General features: G+C 38.9%; 1 protein-coding gene and 2 pseudogenes across 9 annotated transcripts in view; 2 read left to right on the top strand and 1 right to left on the bottom strand.

The window, feature by feature from the left end:
• Positions 1-20,655, top strand: part of ARFIP1 (ARF interacting protein 1) — a 126,990-nt gene that overhangs the window by 28,653 nt on the left and 77,682 nt on the right. For all 9 annotated transcript variants that reach the window (XM_040472273.1, XM_040472236.1, XM_040472267.1 and 6 more), the window contains one exon: positions 19,092-19,193. In XM_040472273.1, the coding sequence (XP_040328207.1) occupies positions 19,092-19,193 (102 nt within the window). The remainder of the gene's footprint in view (positions 1-19,091; positions 19,194-20,655) is intronic.
• On the bottom strand, positions 11,371-12,086 carry LOC121039853 (rho GDP-dissociation inhibitor 1-like; annotated as a pseudogene).
• LOC121039845 (60S ribosomal protein L39-like) lies at positions 12,734-14,109 on the top strand (annotated as a pseudogene).

Here is a 20,655-nt window from a genome sequence, read left to right as displayed (position 1 = left end):
TGTCTGTGAGCTATTTTTATGTTTTTTATAGTAGTAGTTCTATTTCATTGCTGTATAGTATTCCATTGTATGCCTATATTATTATCTGTTTTACTGTTGATGGGCAGCTTGTTTCCAGGTTTCAGCTCTTCTGAATAAAGGTGCTATGAATATTCTTTCAGCTATTTTTTGATGGACATATGCACTTTTATTTCTTGGTTATATTTCCTGGGAGTGGAATTGCTGAGTCATAGGATAGGCATATGTTTAACTCTAATAGCACTGCCAAATAGTTTTCCAAAGTGATTTTACTGATTTTTACTTGCACCAACAATTTAGAAGAGTCTGGTTGCCCCACATACTTGCCAACACTTGATTTTGTCAGTCTTTCTAATTTTGGCCATATCAACAGGTATACAATAGTGTCTGACTTGTAATTTTAATCTGCATGATAAGTAGAACTGAAGGATTTGTAGATCTATCCCATTACTAAAGTTTTTTTGCGTATATGTTTGTTTAGAGTCTAGAGCATGATCAAATCTGAGGTTTTTTATGGCAGGTGATTTTTTTTTTTTTTAAGTTTTATTTAAGTAAGCTTGGCTCAAACTCACAACCCCAAGATCAAGAGTTGCATGATCCTCCAACTGAGCCAGCCAGGTGGCCTGGCCAGTACTTTTTAAAAATATGTTTAGGGGCGCCTGGGTGGCGCAGTCGGTTAAGCGTCCGACTTCAGCCAGGTCACGATCTCGCGGTCCCGGAGTTCGAGCCCCGCGTCAGGCTCTGGGCTGATGGCTCAGAGCCTGGAGCCTGTTTCAGATTCTGTGTCTCCCTCTCTCTCTGCCCCTCCACCGTTCATGCTCTGTCTCTCTCTGTTCCAAAAATAAATAAACGTTGAAAAAAAAAAATTAAAAAAAAAATGTTTAAAAGCTCACCAGGTGATTCTAATGTGTGCCATAAAAAAGTAAATAAATAAATAAAACTTATTGGCTATTCATATGGGACTTACTGGGACCCATCATTAAATCATTGATATATGGTGGTATTTCAATTGTTTTCTTTTTTTCTTTTAATCCAACATAGTTAACACACAGTGTTATGTTTGTGTACAATATAATGATTCAACAATCCGTGTATCACCCAGAGCTCATCACAACAAGTACACTCCTTAATCCCCATCACCTATTTCACCCATCCCCCCACCTGTCTCCTTCTGGTAACCATCAGTTCTCTATAGTTGAGAGCCTGTTACTTGGTTTGTCTTTTTTTTTTTTTCTTTTGCTCGTTTGTTTTGTTTCTTACATTACACATTTGAGTGAAATCATGTAGTAGTTGCCTTTCTGTGGCTGATTTATTTTGCTTAGGATCATACTTTCTAGATCTATTCATGTTGTTATAAATCTCAATTTCATTCTTTTTTATTGCATCCATCATATGTATATATACCACATCTTTTTTTTTAATTTTTTTTTTTTTAACATTTATTTATTTTTGAGACAGAGAGAGACAGAGCATGAACGGGGGAGGGGCAGAGAGAGAGGGAGACACAGAATCAGAAGCAGGCTCCAGGCTCTGAGCCATCAGCCCAGAGCCCGATGCGGGGCTTGAACTCACGGACCGCGAGATCGTGACCTGAGCCGAAGTCGGATGCTCAACTGACTGAGCCACCCAGGCGCCCCAATATACCACATCTTTATCCATTCATCTATCATTAGACATTTGTGCTGCTTCCATAATTTGGCTATTGCAAATAATGCTGCTATAAGCATAGGGGTGCATGTATCCCTTTGAATTAGTATTCTCATATTTTGGGGGTAAACACCCTGTAGTGCGATTACTGAATCATAGGGTAGTTCTATTTTTAACTTTTTGAGGAACCTCCATACTGTTTTCCACAGTGGCTGCACCAGTTTGCATTCCTGTCAGCTGCACATGAGGGTTTCTTTTTCTTCACATCCTTACCAACACTTGTTTCTTGTGTTTTGGTTTCTTGTGTTTGTGTTTGGATTTAGCCATTCTGACATGTGTCAGGTGGTATGTCATTGTAGTTTTGATTTGATTTGTACTTCCCTGATGATGAGTGATTTTGAGCATCAGTTCATCTGTCTGGTGGCTGTCTGGACATCTTTGGAGAAGTCTCTGTTCATGTCTTCTGCCCATTTTTTAATTGGATTATTTGGTTTTTGGGGTGTTGATTTGTGTAAGTTTTTATGTATTTTGGATACTAATCCTTTATCGGATATGTCATTTGCACATATCTTCTCCCATTCTGTAGGTTGCCTTTTAGTTTCATTGATTATTTCCTTCACTGTGCAGAAGCTTTTTATTTTGATGTAGTCCCAGTAGTTTATTCTTTTATTTCCCTTGCCTCCAGAGACATATCTAGAACAGTGTTGCTACAGCCTATGTCAGAGACATCATGCTCTCTTCTAGGATTTTTATGGTTTCAGGTCTCACATTTAGGTCTTACTCTGTTTTTTTTTTTTAATTTTTTAAAAAATGTTTATTTTTGAGAGACAGAGAGAGACAGAACGTGAGCGGGGGAGGGGCAGAGAGGGAGAGGGAGACACAGAATCTGAAGCAGGCTCCAGGCTCTGAGCTGTCAGCACAGAGCCCGCCGCGGGGCTCAAACCCACAAACCACAAGATCATGACCTGAGCTGAGGTCAGACGCTTAACCGACTGAGCCACCCAGGCACCCTTGATGGTCTCTTAATTTCGAACTCATTCTTTGCTCATCTACCCTCCATGTTTCAAATATTTCGTATCATATTTTACATTGTTTTATCTTGTGCTTCTCTTGACTGATTTTTTTACAGATATGCTTAATTTCCTTTTTCTTTTGTGCTTTCTGTTTTTCTTACTCTTTCTTACTTATGGGTTTCGTTTTTTGCTCAGAGTCCATAACGTTTCTTATAGGGCTGGTTTAGTGGTCATGAATTCTTTTAACTTTTGTCTGTCTGGGAAACTCTTTATTTCTCCTTCTATTCCGAATGATAGCCTTGCTGGATAAAGGATCTTGGCTGCAGATTTTTCCCTTTGAGCACTTTGAATACATCATGCCATTTCCTCCTAGCCTGAAAAGTTTCTGCTGAAAAATTAGTTGATAGCCTTATGGGTTTTTTTTTTTTGTACATACGTAGCTATCTTCTTTTCTTTTGCAACCTTAAAAAATTTTTATCACTATTTTTTGCTATTTTAATTACTATATCCACTTGGTGTGGACCTCCTTTGGTTGAATTTGTCAGGCGAGCTCTGTGCCTCCTGAATATGGATATTTGTTTCCCTCCCCATATTCAGGAAGTTTTCAGTTGTCACTTCTTCAAATACATTTTCTGCCTCCCTTTCTCTCCCTTCCCTTCTGGGATCTGTATAATGCAAATATTAGTACGCTTGATGGAGTCACTGAGTTGTCTAAGTCTGTTGTTGTTATTCAGTTGTTGTTGTAAGTGTTGTACTAAGTCTGTTGTTGTTATTCAGTGTTGTTTGTCTCTCACCTGTTCACCTTGATTGCTTTCCATTACTCTGTTATCCAGGTCACTGATAATATTTCTCTGCGTCTTGTAGCCTGCTTATTCCATCTAGTATATTTTTAATTTCATTTATTGAGTTCTTCATCTCTGATGTGTTAGTTTTTATTTCTTTGTCAAGGGTCTCTGATGTCCTCTACCCTTTTTTAAAGTCCAGTGAGTATCTTTATGATCATGACTTTAAATTCCGTATCAGGTATATTACTCATTTCTGTTTCGCTTAGATCTCCTGCTGTAATTTTGTCCTGTTCTTTCATTTGGGACGTATTTCTCTTTCTCCTCACTTTGCCTACCTCTCTATGTCTGTTTCTCTGTGTTAGAAAATGAGCTACCTCTTCTGCTCTTGAGAGTAGGGGCTTTATGAAGAGGTTCTGAGGTGCCCTGGAGTGCAGTGTCCCTTGTTCACCAGAACCTGGCATTTAAGTGTCTCTGAGTCACTTTTCCTTTCAGTTCAGATATTTGCACTGACTCTCTGCCTGTTGAGGGCTGTGCTTGCTGTCTGTGATGTTAGTAAGACCTAGGCAGGCTGGCTCTGGGGGACCTGGCCACAGAAGGGCTCAGGGGGCAGGGCCACAGCATTAGCAAAAATTGTGCTTAGTGCAGGATCAAGGCCATCAGGCTTGGAATGGATGAGTCTCTGGAGAACTTGTGGAGACATACTGCTAGCAGGTTAGGTAGCAAGTATCCATGCAGCATCCCTTCCTGGAGGTGGCTCTGTTTATGCTGGTGGCAGAGGAGGGAAATGGCACCGGGTAGCTCTTTTGTTCCTAGAGAAGTTCCCCCAACACACTCCCTTCCAGCTTGCCCAGCTGACTTTTAAAGCTCTCGCCTTCCAAGTCCTGCTGGCTGTCCAAACTCACAGAATTAAGCCCCTCTGGTTTTCAAGGCAAGATGTTACAGGAATTCATTTTCCCCTTACGGGCTCCCTGGAGTTTTTCCCCTCTCTGTAGCAGCAGCTCCCTCCCTCCTGTGGGCAGCTCCAGACCCGTTTCTGCCTTTCTTAACCTCTCCAATGTGGCTTTTCTACATGTAGTTGTGGAGTTTGTTCTGCCAGTCTTCAGATCAGTCTCCAGTTTATTTACTAGGATGTGAGTGATATCTAGTTGTAAATGTGGGACAGGAGGATCCTAGAGTCCTCTTATTCCACCAGTTTCCCAAGCCTTTCTTGTCTGTGGGGTATTTTTTAAAAAATCTCCCTAGTTAGTTCTAAGATGCAGAGAAGGTTGAGAATCATTGGCATAATATGAATGAAACATACCATGCTTCTCAGGGCTTTGCTGTATACTCTTTAGAAATGAAACACCAACAATAAAACCTTTATTAGGTACTCCTATGTTAATTTATCTCCAAGTTGACCCACTGAAGGGGTTTAAGAAACTAGTACTGAGCTTGCACTTTTTTGGTCGTAGAATATATTAACTCTCCAGGTCAGTTCTAGCCTCCTTGTTTTGGTTTTGTATTTCTCTTCATGTTACAAGGCGAATTGTGCTTTTCAGGTGCATTCTAGCACATAGTGGATCAAGACAATCACTTACTATAAAATAAATGTACTTTGGGGTGCCTGGGTGGCTCAGATAGTTAAGCATCTGACTCAATTTCGGTTCAGGTCATGATCTCAAGGTTTGTGAGATCAAGCCCTACATCTGGCTCTGGACTGACAGTGTGGAGCCTGCTTGGTATTCTTTCTCTCTCTCTTTCTTTGTTCCTCCTCCACTAGAACACTTACTGTCTCTCTCTCTCTCTCAAAATAAATAAATAGACTTAAAAAAATAATAGATACACTTTTACTGTTAGTATGTACAGCACTATCACAATCACATGTAGTATTAAATGCTCAGCTTTGATCGTCTCTTTAAATAGGAGTATGAATTTAGAATGTATTTGGAATTACCAAGGAAGGAAAGAAAAGGAGCATGACTTTGTTGTTGCTTTATCAAATAAAAAGGGAATAAAATGTGTTCACCTTTTTGTTCATGAATATAGTAATAAACCTAACCTCCTGTAGATATGTAGTTCTTCTGCATGAGGATGATTTTTGATCGTCTCCAAAGAAATAGAATCATAATTGGGGGTGTGATATCCATATATTGGATTAAAAAAATTTTTTTTAATTTATATCTCCGCATTCTTTCTTTTTTTTTTAATAATTTATTGTCAAGTTAGCTAACATATAGTATATACAGTGTGCTCTTGCTTCCTGAATAGATTCCCGTGATTCATCGCTTACATAAAACACCCAGTGCTCATCCCAACAGGTGCACTCCTCAATGCCCACCTCCCAGTTTCTCCCTCTCCCCTTCTCCCCCTCCCCCCCCACTCCCCTGCCCCTGTCAACCCTCAGTTTGTTCTGTGTATTTAAGAGTCTCTTATGGTTTGCCTCCTTTGTTTGAAACTATTTTTTCCCCTTCCCTTCCCCCATGGTCTTCTGTTAAGTTTCTCAAATTCCACATATCAGCATTGTTTCTAAAGATTGAACTATATAATGTGTGTGTCCATACTTATTTTCTGACTTGGAAATAATTTGGTGCTGGCTGGAGCAGGTTTGTCCTGACCTGTAAGAGCTGTTTGTTAAATTTCCAAGAATTTTATAAGCCAGCTGTTAAATACAGACGTTATATAAAAATTAAGATTTATAAACTTAAAAAATATATATTAAAAACAGTAAATACTTAAAACTTGTCAGTTCCTAAATATTTTACTATTATCTGTACTCTTGAGGTTATTTGTGTCTGTGGTATTTCTCTGGTAGAAATACTATATAATGATGTGCTACTGCACATCTCATCCCATCTCTGGAATCAGTGAGGTCATGTTGGAAGCTTGAAATTGGCCATAGTGAGAGCATTGACACCCTGAAAATTAATGTAGAGAAGCCTCAATAAAATGGAGGTAGAGGCCGGAAGGTAGAGGTCATCAGTTGTAGACCCCAACAGGGAGAGAGTACCTTCCTGATAAGAACAACCTATGCTTCACTACCCCAAGATTTCACTACCCAACAAGATTTTTCTTGTTGCCCAGCAACAGCCCAGCCAATGAGAGACTGTCACAACTCAGCCAATGAAAAGCCACTAAGACCCCCAGTTTATTTCAGTAGACTTTTTGTTTATAACGGCCCCTCCTAACTCCCCCCCCCCCCCCTTTTTTCAATAAAAGAATGTTCCTCTTCTTTGTTGTCTGGACTTGCCCATATTTTAGCTATGGTTTTGCTTGTAGCTTACATGTCCTGAATTGCAGTTCTCTACTATTCCTGAATAAATTCATTTTGCTGGTAGAGTAACTGGATCTTTTATTTTTAAGGTAGCATCATGGAAATGGACAAACATCACAAATTAGGGCTTTTAAAAAATTATTTTTAATTTGGAGAACTGGTTGTTAAACATTCACAAGGCACAGTATTGGAAGCATCTTTCTTTTATTCAGTTAATGCCTACTGTGGGGTAGGTACTCTTTATCAGTTGTTTGAATATATCTTCCCTTAAGTATTATTTAAGATGTATATATTTTCTTAATTTTATACATGAGAAATATAAGATTAACAAAGATCACAAAACAACTATATTGTAGATATGGTATTTTAACTTAAGTCTCTCATTTCAAAGTCCTTACCCTTCTCATTATATCATGCTGTTTTTCTGATGCTTTGGAATATGTTTTTAAAGAGTTAACATTTGAGCTGAGCCTTAAATTATGGGCAGGATTTTACTAGATTTGAAGATGAAAGAACATTTTAAACATTGGAAACCATTTGAGCAAATGTTTGCAGATTTCATTACAGAAATGGCAGGTAGGTTTATTGGTAGAGGCTCTTTAGAAGGGTAAAAGTTGAGAGAAATAAAGCCTGAAAAGTTGATTGGACCCTGTTGTGGAGGACCTTGTCTTAGTCCATTCTGGCTGCTATAACAGAATAGACTAGGTGGCTTTTAAACAACGGAAATTTATTTTTCACAATTCTGGAGATTGGAAGTTCAAGATCAGGTGCCAGCAAAGTTGGGTTCTGGTGAAAGCCCTCTTCTAGGGAGCTCTCTTGGGCCTCTAAAAACACTAATTCCATCCATCCTTTCAAAGGACCTTCTAAAGGACTCACCTCCTAATATCACATTGGGTAATAGGATTTTAACATGTGAATTTGGGGAGTGGTGGATACAAACACTCAAGACCTTCGCAAACCTTAAATGACATGGATCTTAGAAGAGGTTCTAACTTTATTTCTAAAGGACGTAATCCTCAAAGCCTTTTGTATAATTATTTTGAGTGTTTAATTTAAATTCAAATTCAAGTTTAATTTAAATTTAAATTCAAATTCAGTTTCAGTTTAAAGCATGAGTGAAGTACCGTGAACGGATTTTGTCCTGGAAGATGGCATGGAGTTTTTGGTGTTGAGCCCCTGCCAATTTATGTATTGGCTATTAATTTTCGCTTCTATAATTAATGTTTTGTAAATGATGTTTCTAAAAGTAGGTCATTCTTTGTGGGTAAGTGAATAGATAATAGCTGGGATATTTATTTTGTTTTTTGGCAAATGACTATTCCTATTAACCTCATTTATGGCGTAAAGTGGTATTAGTTTATCATACTTTTCATTTTCAGAACATTTGTTATAATCTAAAACAACACATGGTTTTACTGCTATAATTTTATCTGCTGTGTCTGTATCATTAACTGTTTGTCCCTCCTCCCCCGTCTCTTTTGCAGTGTTCTTTGCCTTTTAATGTTCCATTGGATGCTCCTCTTCAGTTTCTCTTGTCACTCTTATCAATTCATGCCATCTACATCTACATCTACATCCCTGGATTGATAACTCCCAGATTTATGTCTTCATTCTGAGACTCTAGACCTGATTTTGAAATTTCTAATGTACTAGTGGACTTGGATACCCCACAAACATCTTAAATTCAGAACATCTACAACAGAACTCATTTTCTGACCTTCCCAAAGGCAAATAAACCTCCACTTTTCCCACTTTGTTGAGTGACATGGTGGTCTTTCTAACTGTCCAAGCCACAAATTGGGTATGGGTCAGGAGGAGGCATAGGTCATCCTAGATGTTTCTTCCTTTCTTATTTTCAGCAATCTCATCACTCTGTAAGTCTCTTCTGACTTTTAAATAACTCTTGAATCTACTTTTCTCCATTCCCATAACCTTACTTTAGATCATTATTATTTCTTAGTAGAACTGTGAAATAGTGTCTTAAATAGTTTTCTGTGTGCAGTCTTTCCTACTTTCCCTTCAGTCTAACCTCCCACTAGATCAACAATAATTGATCAGGCTCTCCTGCTACTTTTTCCTTATCCCTTTCAAGATGAAGTCCAAGCTGTCTGGCATTATGAAGCCCATCATTATAGGCTGCTGCATACTTTTCTAGCCTCATTATTATTATTATTTTAAAAACTTCTAATTTTGGTGTGCCTGGGTGGCTCAGTCTTTTAAGTGTCAGATTCTTAATTTTGACTGAGGTCATGATCTCATCATCTTGTGATCTAATGGCTCTTGTAAGATCGAGCCCCATGTCAGACTTCACACTATCAGTGTAGATTCTCTCTTCTTTCTGCCCCTCTCCAACTCATGTGCACATATGCACTATCAATCTGTCTCTCAAACTAAATAAGTAAACACTAAAAAAATTCTAATTTTGATAAGATTTCATACTGAAAACTTAAACTCTTTACCCGATTCACTAACTATTGTTTTGTCCCATTTAATTTAACATTTTTTCTCTTGGTATATACAACTTCTTTTTTGAACCATTTGAGAGTGATTTGCAGACGTCATGTGCCTTTCTTCCTAAGAACAACTTTCTCTTATATAACCTCAATATATTTATCAAAATTAGAAAATGTAATTAAAAAATAGATACGGTGCTATTGTTTAATCCACAGTTGTTCTGATAACATGCTCTACAGCTGTTTTTTCCCTTGTTTTTGAACCAATCCATATTGTACATCATACTTAGCTGTCATTTAAGACTCTTCTTATGTACAACATTCATCTGTTTTTGTTTCTTATGAGCTTAAGCTTTTTAAATGTACAGGACAGTTTTTGTACTATTTCCTTGATTTTCTTAAAAAATTTTTTAATGTTTATTTTTGAGAGAGAAAGTGAGCATGAGTGGGGGAGGGGCACAGAGAAAGAGGGAGACAGAAGATCTGAAGCAGGCTCCGTGCTGACCGTGCAAAGCCCAGAGTGGGGCTTGAACCCACAAATTGTGAGATCATGACCTGAGCCGAAGTCCTATGCTCAACCGACTGAGCCACCCAGGCACCCCTCCTTGATTTTTGATGTTTATTATTATTTCCTTCCTATTGCTTGCTTTGAATTTAATTCTCTCCTTTTTTTATTTTCTTAAGGTACAACCTTAGATCATTGGTTTAAGATCTTCTATTCAAATGTAAGCATGTAAAGCTATAATTGCTCTCTAAGCATTGATTTAGGAGCATCACACGAACATTGTTGTTTTTCTTATCATTTCAGTTCAATATATTTTCTTTCATAATTTCTTCTTTGTCCCATTAATTACTTAGATGTGTTATTTAATTTCCGAATTTTGGCGAGGGGGCAGTTCATGGATATCTTACTATGATTGATTGTAAATTAATTCCCCTGTGTTCAGAGTACATACTCTGTATGGTTTTAGTATTTTAAAATTTAATTTATTGAGGCTTGTTTGTGCCCCCAAATATGATCTGTTTTGCTAAACATGTCATGTTCATGTGAAAATAATGTATATCCTGACATTACTGAGTCTACTATAAATAGTAGACAAGGTGGCTGATAGTGTTCAGATCTTCTGTGTCTATGCAAATTTTCTTTGTCTAGTTCTTTTAATTGCTATGAGAGTAGTGGTAAAATCTCTAATTGTGATTATGGACTTGTGTGTTTCTCCCTTTAATTCTGTCAGTGTTTGTTTCATTTACTTTGAAGCTCTGTTATTGGGACCAACGTACACATTTCTGATTGTTATATATCCCTGATGAACTGATCCTTTTATCATTATGAGATGTCCCTCTTAGCTCTGGTAATGAAGAGAAGGCTTTCTTCATATCTGTTTTAGTCAGGTATTAATAAAGCTGCATTGACTTTGTAGGTCACCATCGTCTCTTGCTTAGATTATTCTGTTAGTCTCCTGATTGTTCTCTTTGCTTCTGCCTTTGCTCACTTTTGGTTTAATTCAACACAGCAGGAAAAGCGTGATCCTTTTAAAACACAAGTCAGATCATTTCATTCTTATGTTCAGAACCCTAAAGTGGCTTCTTATTTCACTGAAAATAAAATCCAAAGCTCTTATGACGCAGGGGCGTCAGGACACCTGGCCTCCTAGGTTAGAATGGAGACTACTTCAGTTTTGGCAGTTTGGCTTTCCCCAAGCCCCTGGAGCCGTCCCCACAGCCCTGGCTCGGGGAGGGGGCTGGCTAATCCCCGGTAGGCAGGAGAGCAGCAGCAGCAGCACATCCCCCACACTTCCCCAGGGCCTCAGGAGTTGCCGATGGGGCTGGGACGGGGGAGATCATGTGCTCATGCAGACGTAGGAGGTTAGAGGTTAGTGACGGCCCCCACAGCACATGTTCTACATGTTAAGGCATCATGGTTAGATGGTTACTAACAGTGTTGGATTAATTGACTGGACACAGGTGAAAGCTGGAAGGTGGCTGGCCCCCAGGAAGCCTCCAGTTATGCACCCCACCCCATTCCCATCCTGGAAGAAGAGAAAGAACAGGATTCAGGGCAACTGCAAAGGCCCACAAGGATCTGAGCACCCCATGAGATTCCCTTGGAAAAGCCGGAACCTCAGATCAGGCTAGGACAGGTAGGGGAACCTGAAGGTATGGAAGGGAAGGTGGAGACCTGGGCTGGAGGCTCCCTCTCTCCTCTACCCCCCAGTACAGGCAGAAGCAGCAAGGCGAGACCACCAAGGAGACTTCCATTCCTTTTTGATGGTAAGGTTCCACTCCCAAGACAGGTGGTCAGTCTTACTGTCGTCTGTGAAGCGAGACTTGATGTTGTAGCTGTCATGAGCCAGCATACCCTTGGGCGCCTCCTCCATGGAGGCCAGAAGCTCATACTCCTCTGCCTGGGGACCATAGCTTTCCATCAGGTACCAGGTGGTCGATGTTGTCAGTCTTGACGCCTTTCCTGTACGTGTGCTGGATGTATTTCATGCCGGACACAGTCTCCCAGTTCACATCTGGTATTCCATCCCCTCCTTCGGCACAAAGGACTGCTTCTTGAAGCTCTCCAGATCACTTCTCAGGTCCAGCTCCAGAAGACCCAGGGCTGTACTGCACACCAGGATCAGGCGGGTCACAGCAACACTGGGGATTTTGGGGTCAGCAGACACAGCTACGTGGCCCAACAGGGCCTCCTTGTACTTGCGCAGACTCTCGTCATCCTTGTCCAGCTCCTGGATCTCCTGGATGCCCTTCTGGGTGGGGGGGCTTATGGTTGACCACGTGTTCATCCTCCTCATTTTCAGCCGCAGTCTGTGCTACCACTGAGCTATGGGTTCCTGCTCAGCCATGCTCACACCTAGCTGACTCGGACACTAGAGGCTTGACCAGGCTGCTCTCATGCTCCCTCCTGCACAGAATCCACCACAATTTAAAAAAAAGAATCTGGGGCCCCTGGGTGGCGCAGTCGGTTAAGCGTCAGCCAGGTCATGATCTCGCGGTCCGTGAGTTCGAGCCCCGCGTCAGGCTCTGGGCTGATGGCTCGGAGCCTGGAGCCTGTTTCCGATTCTGTGTCTCCCTCTCTCTCTGCCCCTCCCCCGTTCATGCTCTGGCTCTCTCTGTCCCAAAAATAAATAAAAACGTTGAAAAAAAAATTTTTTTTAAATAAAAAAAAAAGAATCTAAGAACAGAAGATTTTCATAAGGTCATACTTCAGAAAGGAAGAACTGGACACAGATAACATTGTCAATAAACTTTGACAAACTTGATTAACACTTGTGAGCTAGAGTTTGGGAATGTTTAAGCTGTGACCTGTCATCTGCATAATTCTCCTCTTTGCTTTTCTTTTCCACTCATTTGTCTTCCAATACCCCCATTGACTAATTCTCTCAGCATCCCTTATTTACCCTTCAGAAAGAGTCTGATTAGCTCAGGACATTTCTCTTTCCTCTATTGGGCAATACTTTTCTAACCCGCCCTTCTCTTAGCTTGTGACCTGTGGATCAGCCAGCCTGTGTCAGGGGCTCTTCTTTGTTTCAATTACTGGGCACCCCTTAATTGGGGACTATGAAAGAAACAGTTTCTCTTAGTAGAGACCAGTGAATTTCTGTAAATTTATGCATAAAGTAGCCAGATATCCCCTAAACAAGACATTTCAAGTTCTTTTAAAATAGATACTATTTTCAGGCACCTGGGTGGCTCTATCTGTGAAGCAAGTCTGACTTCAGCTTAGGTCATGATCTTGCAGTTTGTGAGTTCCAGCTCTGCATTGGGCTGTCTGCTGTCAGCACAGATCCCACTTCAGATCCTCTGTTCCCCTTTCTCTCTGCCCTCCACCCTGCTCACACTCTCTGTCTGTCTCTCTCAAAAATAAATAAAATACTTAAAAAAAAAATAGAATAGGTACTACCTTAGTAATAAGGAGCTCTCTCCTTTTCTCCACCATCATGGTGCAGCTGACTGTTCCTCACCAGGTCTTCTCACAAGACTTTCAGGAACAGGCAATTCCTTGCCAAGAAATAAAAGCAGAATTATCCCATCCGCCTGTGGATTCAGATGAAAACTGGTAATAAAATCAGGTACAACTCCAAACGGTGGCATTGGAGAAGAACCAAGCTGGGTCTGTAAGGGATTGCACGTGAGATGGCACACATATTTATGCTGCCTGAAGGTCATGTGTTCTGTCCCATCCTTCTGTAAACCTCCCTACTACCTGAGCAGCAGATGTTTTATCAGGGAAATGATTTTTCTCTGTTACTATGCTTCTATACCATAGGTTGGTTCAGTTATAAATATGTGAGACCTTTCGATTGAAAAAAAAAAAATAGAATAGTAATAAGGAGGATATAGTGGATGCTGTGGTGCGTAGTCCATTTACTCCCTTTGGAACTAAAGCCCTCATTCCAAGAGTATTGCTTGCTGAGGGCTCATAGCTGAGTCTTCCCAGGAATTGCCTCTGCCAATGACAGTTGCCTTGTCCATGGTTATACCCCTAGAGGATAGCCTGCACCTAGTGGTAGAGATGTGGGGGTAGAAGGGCCTGGCCGCCTTGCCTTAATTTGGACAACTGTAAAGAGCCATCTCAGCTTCAGCACTCCCTGTGGTATTGGCCAACACATATAATGCTACAATAGCATTGCTGTTCTATCCAGTCTTACTGGCCTCTACTGAAGTACTTTACTGGAGATCTCTCCAGTACTTGTCTGAATGCAAACTTCTCTTTCACATCTATTTCAGAGACTCCCTTGGAATCCCCTCTAAAGTGGAAGAGTTTTGCTTTCCCTTTTTAAACTTTTGGAATCTTCTCTAATTTATTTTTTCCTTTACTTGCAAGCCTTAAGTAAGATTTGGTTTTACTGATTCCTCACTTGTTTGAAGTCTGTGATAAGATGAACTCTGAAATAAGACTTTTTAAAAAAATCAGTATTTGGGGGGGCACCTAAGGTGGCACAGTCAGTTGAGCCTCTCTTGATTTTGGCTCAGGTCATGATGCCAGGGTCATGGGATTGAGCCCCATGTTGGGCTCCGTGCAGAGCATGGATCCCGCTTGGGATTTTGTCTCTGTCTCTAAAATAAAATAATTAAAAATAAATTTAAAAATCAGTAGTTTTTATAATATATTTAGGAATGCAAGGAAATAAGTTTTTTGGTAAATGTTTTAATGTTTAATTAAATTATTAATGTTTAAATGTGTAAGGATTTTGCATTATTTTGAAAGTTCTTTTTTCATTGGCCTAACCAAATAGTATTTCTGTTTGACATTTTAGTCTTTCATTATAACTGTCTCAAAATAATTAAAGTGCACTAATTTTGAAATATTGATAATTAACTTTTTTTTCTATTCCACACGTTTCCCCCTGGTTTGTTTTACTACAGTGATATCCACTAGAAGTAACAAATGTGTTATTCTGTACTCCTTGGGTGGGACAAAGGAGAGAGTGGATGTGGAGCACAAATGCAGAATGATTATTTTAACACCTTCCCAACTCCAAATCTGACTTTCGGTGTAACTCATGGCACTCCTTGCCGTTCAATAAACATTTATTGAGAACCTTTTGCTTGCCAAATCCTGGGCTAATCTCTGAGCACACAGATATGGCTAAGAGTGTCTCCATCCTCAAGCACCTTTCTTTATTCACTCAGATCTTTGTTCTTTTGCCCTAGGAATACAAACAGGGATACAAGGATGTAGAGATAGTCCATTTTTGTGCCAGATAGTATAAACATTATTAGGTATAAGATTTATTGTGATAAAAAGGTTTGTGTAATGAGTAGAATGTAACATAAATGAGGATCTACGGGAAGCAGAGCATTTCTGGAGCTGCCAAGAAATAGAGATTTGGCCTAGAATGACCCTAGGATTTATGTTATCCGTAACTATTCCGGTAGGTTTGGTATTAGAGCGTCCTAAAGAAAGAGGGGCACACGCTTGCTGTTCTAGGTATTTATTAAAGAGTCTAGTTGGGCTTCCAAACTAAATCAGTGGTGCTTTTCCCCAGAGCAGTGACTACCTTATTTGTTTTTTATATTCTCTAGAATTTAGTAAGAATGCCTCACACATAACAAGCCTTCACTAAATGTTGGGTAAATTTGTCTACACCAGTGTTTTTCAAAGTGTGGCTTGGAGGCCCTAGAGGTCCCCAGGAATATTCCAGGGAGTCTACAAGGTAAAACTTTGAAACGTTACTGAGAAGACATTTGAATTGTTTGCATTTTTCATTGTTGTGTCGTTTGCACTGATGGTGCACAAGAATAGGTAAATAAAACTGCTGGTGTCTTAGCAGGAATCAAGGTGGTTGTCCCAAGCTGTAGGAGTAGTCATATTCTAGACCATTATGTACTTGCATTTAAAAAAAATTACCAGGGCACCTAGGTGGCTCAGTCAGTTAAGCGTCCGACTTCGGCGCAGGTCATGATCTCACGGCTTGTGAGTTCGAGCCCCATGTCGGGCTCTGTGCTGACAGCTCAGAGCCTGGAGCATCTTCAGATTCTGTGTCTTTCTCTCTGTGTCTCTCTGCCCCTCCCCTACTGACACTCTGTCTCTCAAAAATAAATAAACATTAAAAAAAATTTTTTTTAATTACCAACTTCACTTAAGAATGTCTAGTGAAGCAGTAAAAGTTTTCAATCTTATTAAGCCTTTTTAACATTCTGTGGGACAAAATGGGAAGTATGTATAAAGCACTCTTGCTGCATGACAAGGGTAGCTGAACTAACTGCAGAAGCAAACTGTGGCTATATTCAGACTTGGTTATTTAGGAGACATACTTTTGGAAAACCTGTTACTGTAAGTAAAATAATGGACATTATTTTTTGCCAGCGGTCAAATTCAAGTTTTCCAGCAAAAATTAGAATTTTGGAAAATTTGAATCCAAAGACTGTTTTTGATAAAAATCAGATATAAAAGTAAGACTTTTTATTATATAAGGAACTGTGTCAATATTTGGATGATATGTATAAGTCATCAAACCAATGTTTTCTAAATGACCAATGCATGATGGTACCAAATCATGCATATGTGAAAGACACATTCAAAGTACAGGGTAGACCGATGGATTTTAATGCTATAGATTATGAAAGATGTTCATCATTATGGTATCATGCTTTTATATTCCACATTGTAGTTAACTTTTAAGACAGGACCACTTGCTGGGGCGCCTGGGTGGCTTAGTCGGTTAAGCGTCTGACCTTGGCTCAGGTCATGATCTCACGGCTTGTGGATTGGAGCCCCGCATTGGGCTCTGTGCTGATAGCTCGGAGCCTGGAGCCTACTTTGGATTCTGTGTCTCCCTCTGTCTCTGCCCCTCCCCTGCTCTCACTTTGTCTCTCTTTTTCTCTCCTTCTCTCTCAAAATAAATAAACATAATAAATTTTTTTTTAAATTGACCACTTGTCAAGTTTTGATACAGTATCAAAAAAGTATATCCACAATTATTTGAAAAGACAGTAGCCACATAAGCCATGTTTTCTTCATATACTTCTACCAAAACAACATACTGCAACAGATTGAATGTGGGAATAGATAGAAGAGTCCAGCTGTCTTCTCATAAAGGCAGAAGAATTCAGAAATTTGCAAAACCATGTAACAGTGCTACTGTTCTAAGTTTTTGTTGCTTTAAGTATAATTATTTTCATATTAAGAATTTATGTTAACATGTGTATATAATTATTACTTTTTTTTTTTTTTTTTTTTTAGAGAGAGAGAAAGAGTGCAAGCTGGGGAGAGGGAGAGAGGGAGAGAGAATTCTAAGCAGGCTCCATCTTAGCACAGAGCCTAATGCAGGGCTCAGTCCCACAACGCCAGGATCATGACCTGAGCTGAAATCAGGATTTGGATGCTCAACCAACTGAGCCATGCAGGCACCCCTGTATTATTACTTTAAAATGGATTAATAATTAGCTTTTTTAATTTACAGCATTACTTTCTAATACAGTAAACATTGATAGATATAACCCATATAAATAAAAGCTTTTGGGGATACTTAATGATTTTTAAGAATGTAAATGGGTCTAGGGGTGCCTGGGTGGTTCAGTCAGTTGAGTATCCGACTTAGGCTCAGGTCATGATCTCACATATTAAGGGTTCAAGCTCCTTAAGTCAGAGGCTGTGCTGACAGCTCAGAGCCTGGAGCCTGCGTCAGATTCTGTCTCCCTTTCTCTCTCTCTCTCTCTCTCTCTCTCTCTCTCTCTCTCTCTCTCTGCCCCTCCCCTGCTTGCTCTCTCTCTCTCTCAAAAATAAACATTAAAATAAAAAGAAGAATGTAAAGGTGTCTTGAGCCCAAAAAGTTTGAGAATTGCTGATCTGTATAGTGTTATCAATAGATTCGTTTAAGTCCTACCTTATATATTTGACAGTATCTTCTGTCTCACATACTTAATGATATACACACTATATGAAAAGTATTGTTGGGTGTCATTCAGTATTTTAATTAGGCCTTTTTATATTTCATGGAAGTAGAGACTAGACCACAAACCAATTTGCATTCATACTTGCTTTTAGTAGTATAACTTACCTAATTATAAAAGTTCAGTGCAATTTTTTTTTTAAGTTTTCTGGCCTTGGTGTGCCTGGGTAGCTCAGTCAGTTAGGCGTCTGACTCTTGATCTCGGATCAGGTCTTGATCTTGGGGTCGTGAGTTCAAGCCCTGTGTTGGGCTCTGCGCTGGGTGTGAAGCCTACTTAAAAATAAAAGTGTTTTTTTTTTTTTTCTTAAATAAAGTTTTCTGGCCTTGAACCTTTCCTTAACCCCTTAAAAATTAGTAATGCACGAGCTAGATATGACAACACTCTCTTAGTTATTTTAATCTTAAAAACAATACTTTCAGAGAAAATCAAAGAACCTCTTATGCTCTTGGCAGTAAGATTCAGTTCTGTAAATTAAACACACACACACATTTTAGTTATTTGGTTTGGTTTTGGTAATTCTGTGCAGTGCAGAATCAGGGGTAGCAGGATTCAAGTCTGAGTGTTAGAACATACAATGTTAGGTATCAATTGTGTACCTAACGTGTTTTATTCTAGTGGGCACTGTTGTTATAAGTGTGAGTGTATGTGCATGTAATGCTTTTAAAGCCATTACTGGTTTAAAAGGGAAGGGAGGCAAGGAGAAGAGAGGGATGAGGGATACCTGTTCTCTGTGAAAAGTGGAATCAATGGTTTAGTTATTTACTCTGAAGTTTTTAAAGTGAGGGAAACTAGATAATTTTTAAGACTCTTTACAGGTATAAAATTCTCATTTTATCTTGTAGCCACGTATGTTTCTTAAATCACATAGGATTGGAGCAAAAAAAGTTTTTATTAACCAGAATTGACTTTCTGTTACCGATTAACTATATTAAGTTCCTGAAAGAAATTTATATTTTATAGAAAATGTGCTTATAAAATTAAGGAATGTATTTTTAAACATTATTTGACTGTTAGAACAGTAAAGCCAGAATGTAAAATTTTAATTCTCCTAGTGTACAGATTTAAACATTTTGTTGTATCAGGGAAACTCTTTAAACAAAAGCTGGCTGAGAAGCCCATTATGTACAACAGGAAAAGTGGAGCTGCTGTAGTTGAATTAATAATGAAGTGTGGCTTTCTGTGATATTTTTTTCAGTTGTAACTGGTAGCCTTATCATAATACCGTTTATGAGGCAATTTATTATTGCCCCCTGGGATCTGCAAGTAACTTGTTCTTAAATAAGAAGTTTAAGTTGACTCCAGTTTTAAAAGCCGGGTACATTTTTATTATATTAATATCATATTTATTATGTGTTAGTTAGGTTGTAATTATTTTTTTTAATGCTATAATGATGGCTTTTAAGTGCTATAAACATTAACAATCTTTTGAATATTTGCCTCTTATGATTTGGTGCTATTTACAGCTGTTTCTTGTTTTGTTTTGTTTTGTTTTGTTTTGTTTTGTTTTGTTTTGTTTTAGGAGTCTAGCATGGCTCAAGAATCTCCCAAAAATTCAGCAGCAGAAATTCCAGTGACTAGTAATGGAGAAGTTGATGACTCTCATGAACATGGCTTTAATAGGGTAAGAATATTTTCCTTTCTGTTGATACAGAGGACCACGATAAGCCTATCAGATGAAAGTAATAGAATTTAATTTAGGAATATTTTCTTAGATTGGCTGAAGTGTTAGGAACCTAATGTTACCACGTAGGGGTGACTAGGTGGGTTATGTTCGTGATTTGTCAAGGTTAAGCTCCTAGCCAGTAAGCATTCATGCCTTGATGTTATCATCAGTAGTTCTGTTACATGACTGGAACAAAGTATATCTGATGATTTTGGTATATGACTTTATGAAACTATTTAATATTTGTGATAAGAAAAAATACTAACTATAGATTACCCTTTCAAAAATTGGCAGTAATCTCTTTTCTGTGTGTCTTTAGTACATATTTCCTAAGTAGGCTTCTCCTGACTTTGCCATTTACTTTCTAAAGTGGCATACTTGACTTGATGGAAAATGAAAGTTGCAGTGCTTTCAATTTTGATCTGCCTCTCATTTGAAATTGAAATTTAATGCATTTTAACGGAAACACCATGGGTTTGAAGATAACTTGGGTGCACATTTTAGCTATGTCATTTCTAGCAGTGTAACCTTGGGCAGGTGTTTAATCTCTTCTAGTTTTTGTTTTATGATCTCTATAAATGAGAATCTTACTTTCATGGGGATATTGATATTAAATGAGATAAAATAAATAATATGCCTAGGATAGTCCTAGAAATGGTAGTGATGGTTATTATTTCTGGATATATTTACAATAAATACCCCTTTTTATGACATTTGATACGTGTACAACTTTAAAAATATAATGTTCATATTTTTGAAAAAGGAATAGTTGAAAGAAATGGATTATTTTATAGGTTTTTTTAATTTAATTTTTTAAAATAAATTTCTTTAATGTTTGTTTTTGAGAGAGAGAGAGAGAAAGAGAGAGAGAGACTGGGCATGAACCGGGAGAGAGACAGAGAGAGAGGGAGACAACAGAATCCAAAGCAGGCTCTGGGCTCTGAGCTGTCAGCACAGAGCCCGATGTGGGGCTCGAACCTCCGGACTGCAAGATCATGACCTGAGCCGAAGTCACACTCAACCTACCGAGCCACGCAGGCGCCCCAAATTATTTTATAGTTTAAATAGGACTCTTTTTCATATGCTGAAGAATAAAATCCTTTATTTTAACATAATTTGACATTTTGGGTCAGATAAATTCCTTGTTGTAGAGGATTGGCCTCTGCATGTAGGATGGTTAGCGACATCCCTGGCCTCTTCCTTCTGTTGTGACAAGCAAAAATGTCTCCAGACATTGCCGAATGACCCCTGGTGGGAGGAGAAACTCACCTCTGGTTGAGAACCACTGTTTTAGATTGTTTTAATTGATTTTAGTAAATTCCACTGAATTTCACTTATTTTTGCCTTCACAGTTTTTTGGAAGGAATGAATGTGTCTTCAAACTTGAGGGTTATTTTAATTGTGAGTGCTTTAATTTGGT

Source organism: Herpailurus yagouaroundi, unplaced genomic scaffold (genome assembly GCF_014898765.1).
Source record: "Herpailurus yagouaroundi ecotype Mexico unplaced genomic scaffold, PumYag 28, whole genome shotgun sequence".
Classification (NCBI taxonomy): Eukaryota; Metazoa; Chordata; class Mammalia; order Carnivora; family Felidae; genus Herpailurus; species Herpailurus yagouaroundi.
This window is presented reverse-complemented; position numbering and strand designations above follow the sequence as displayed.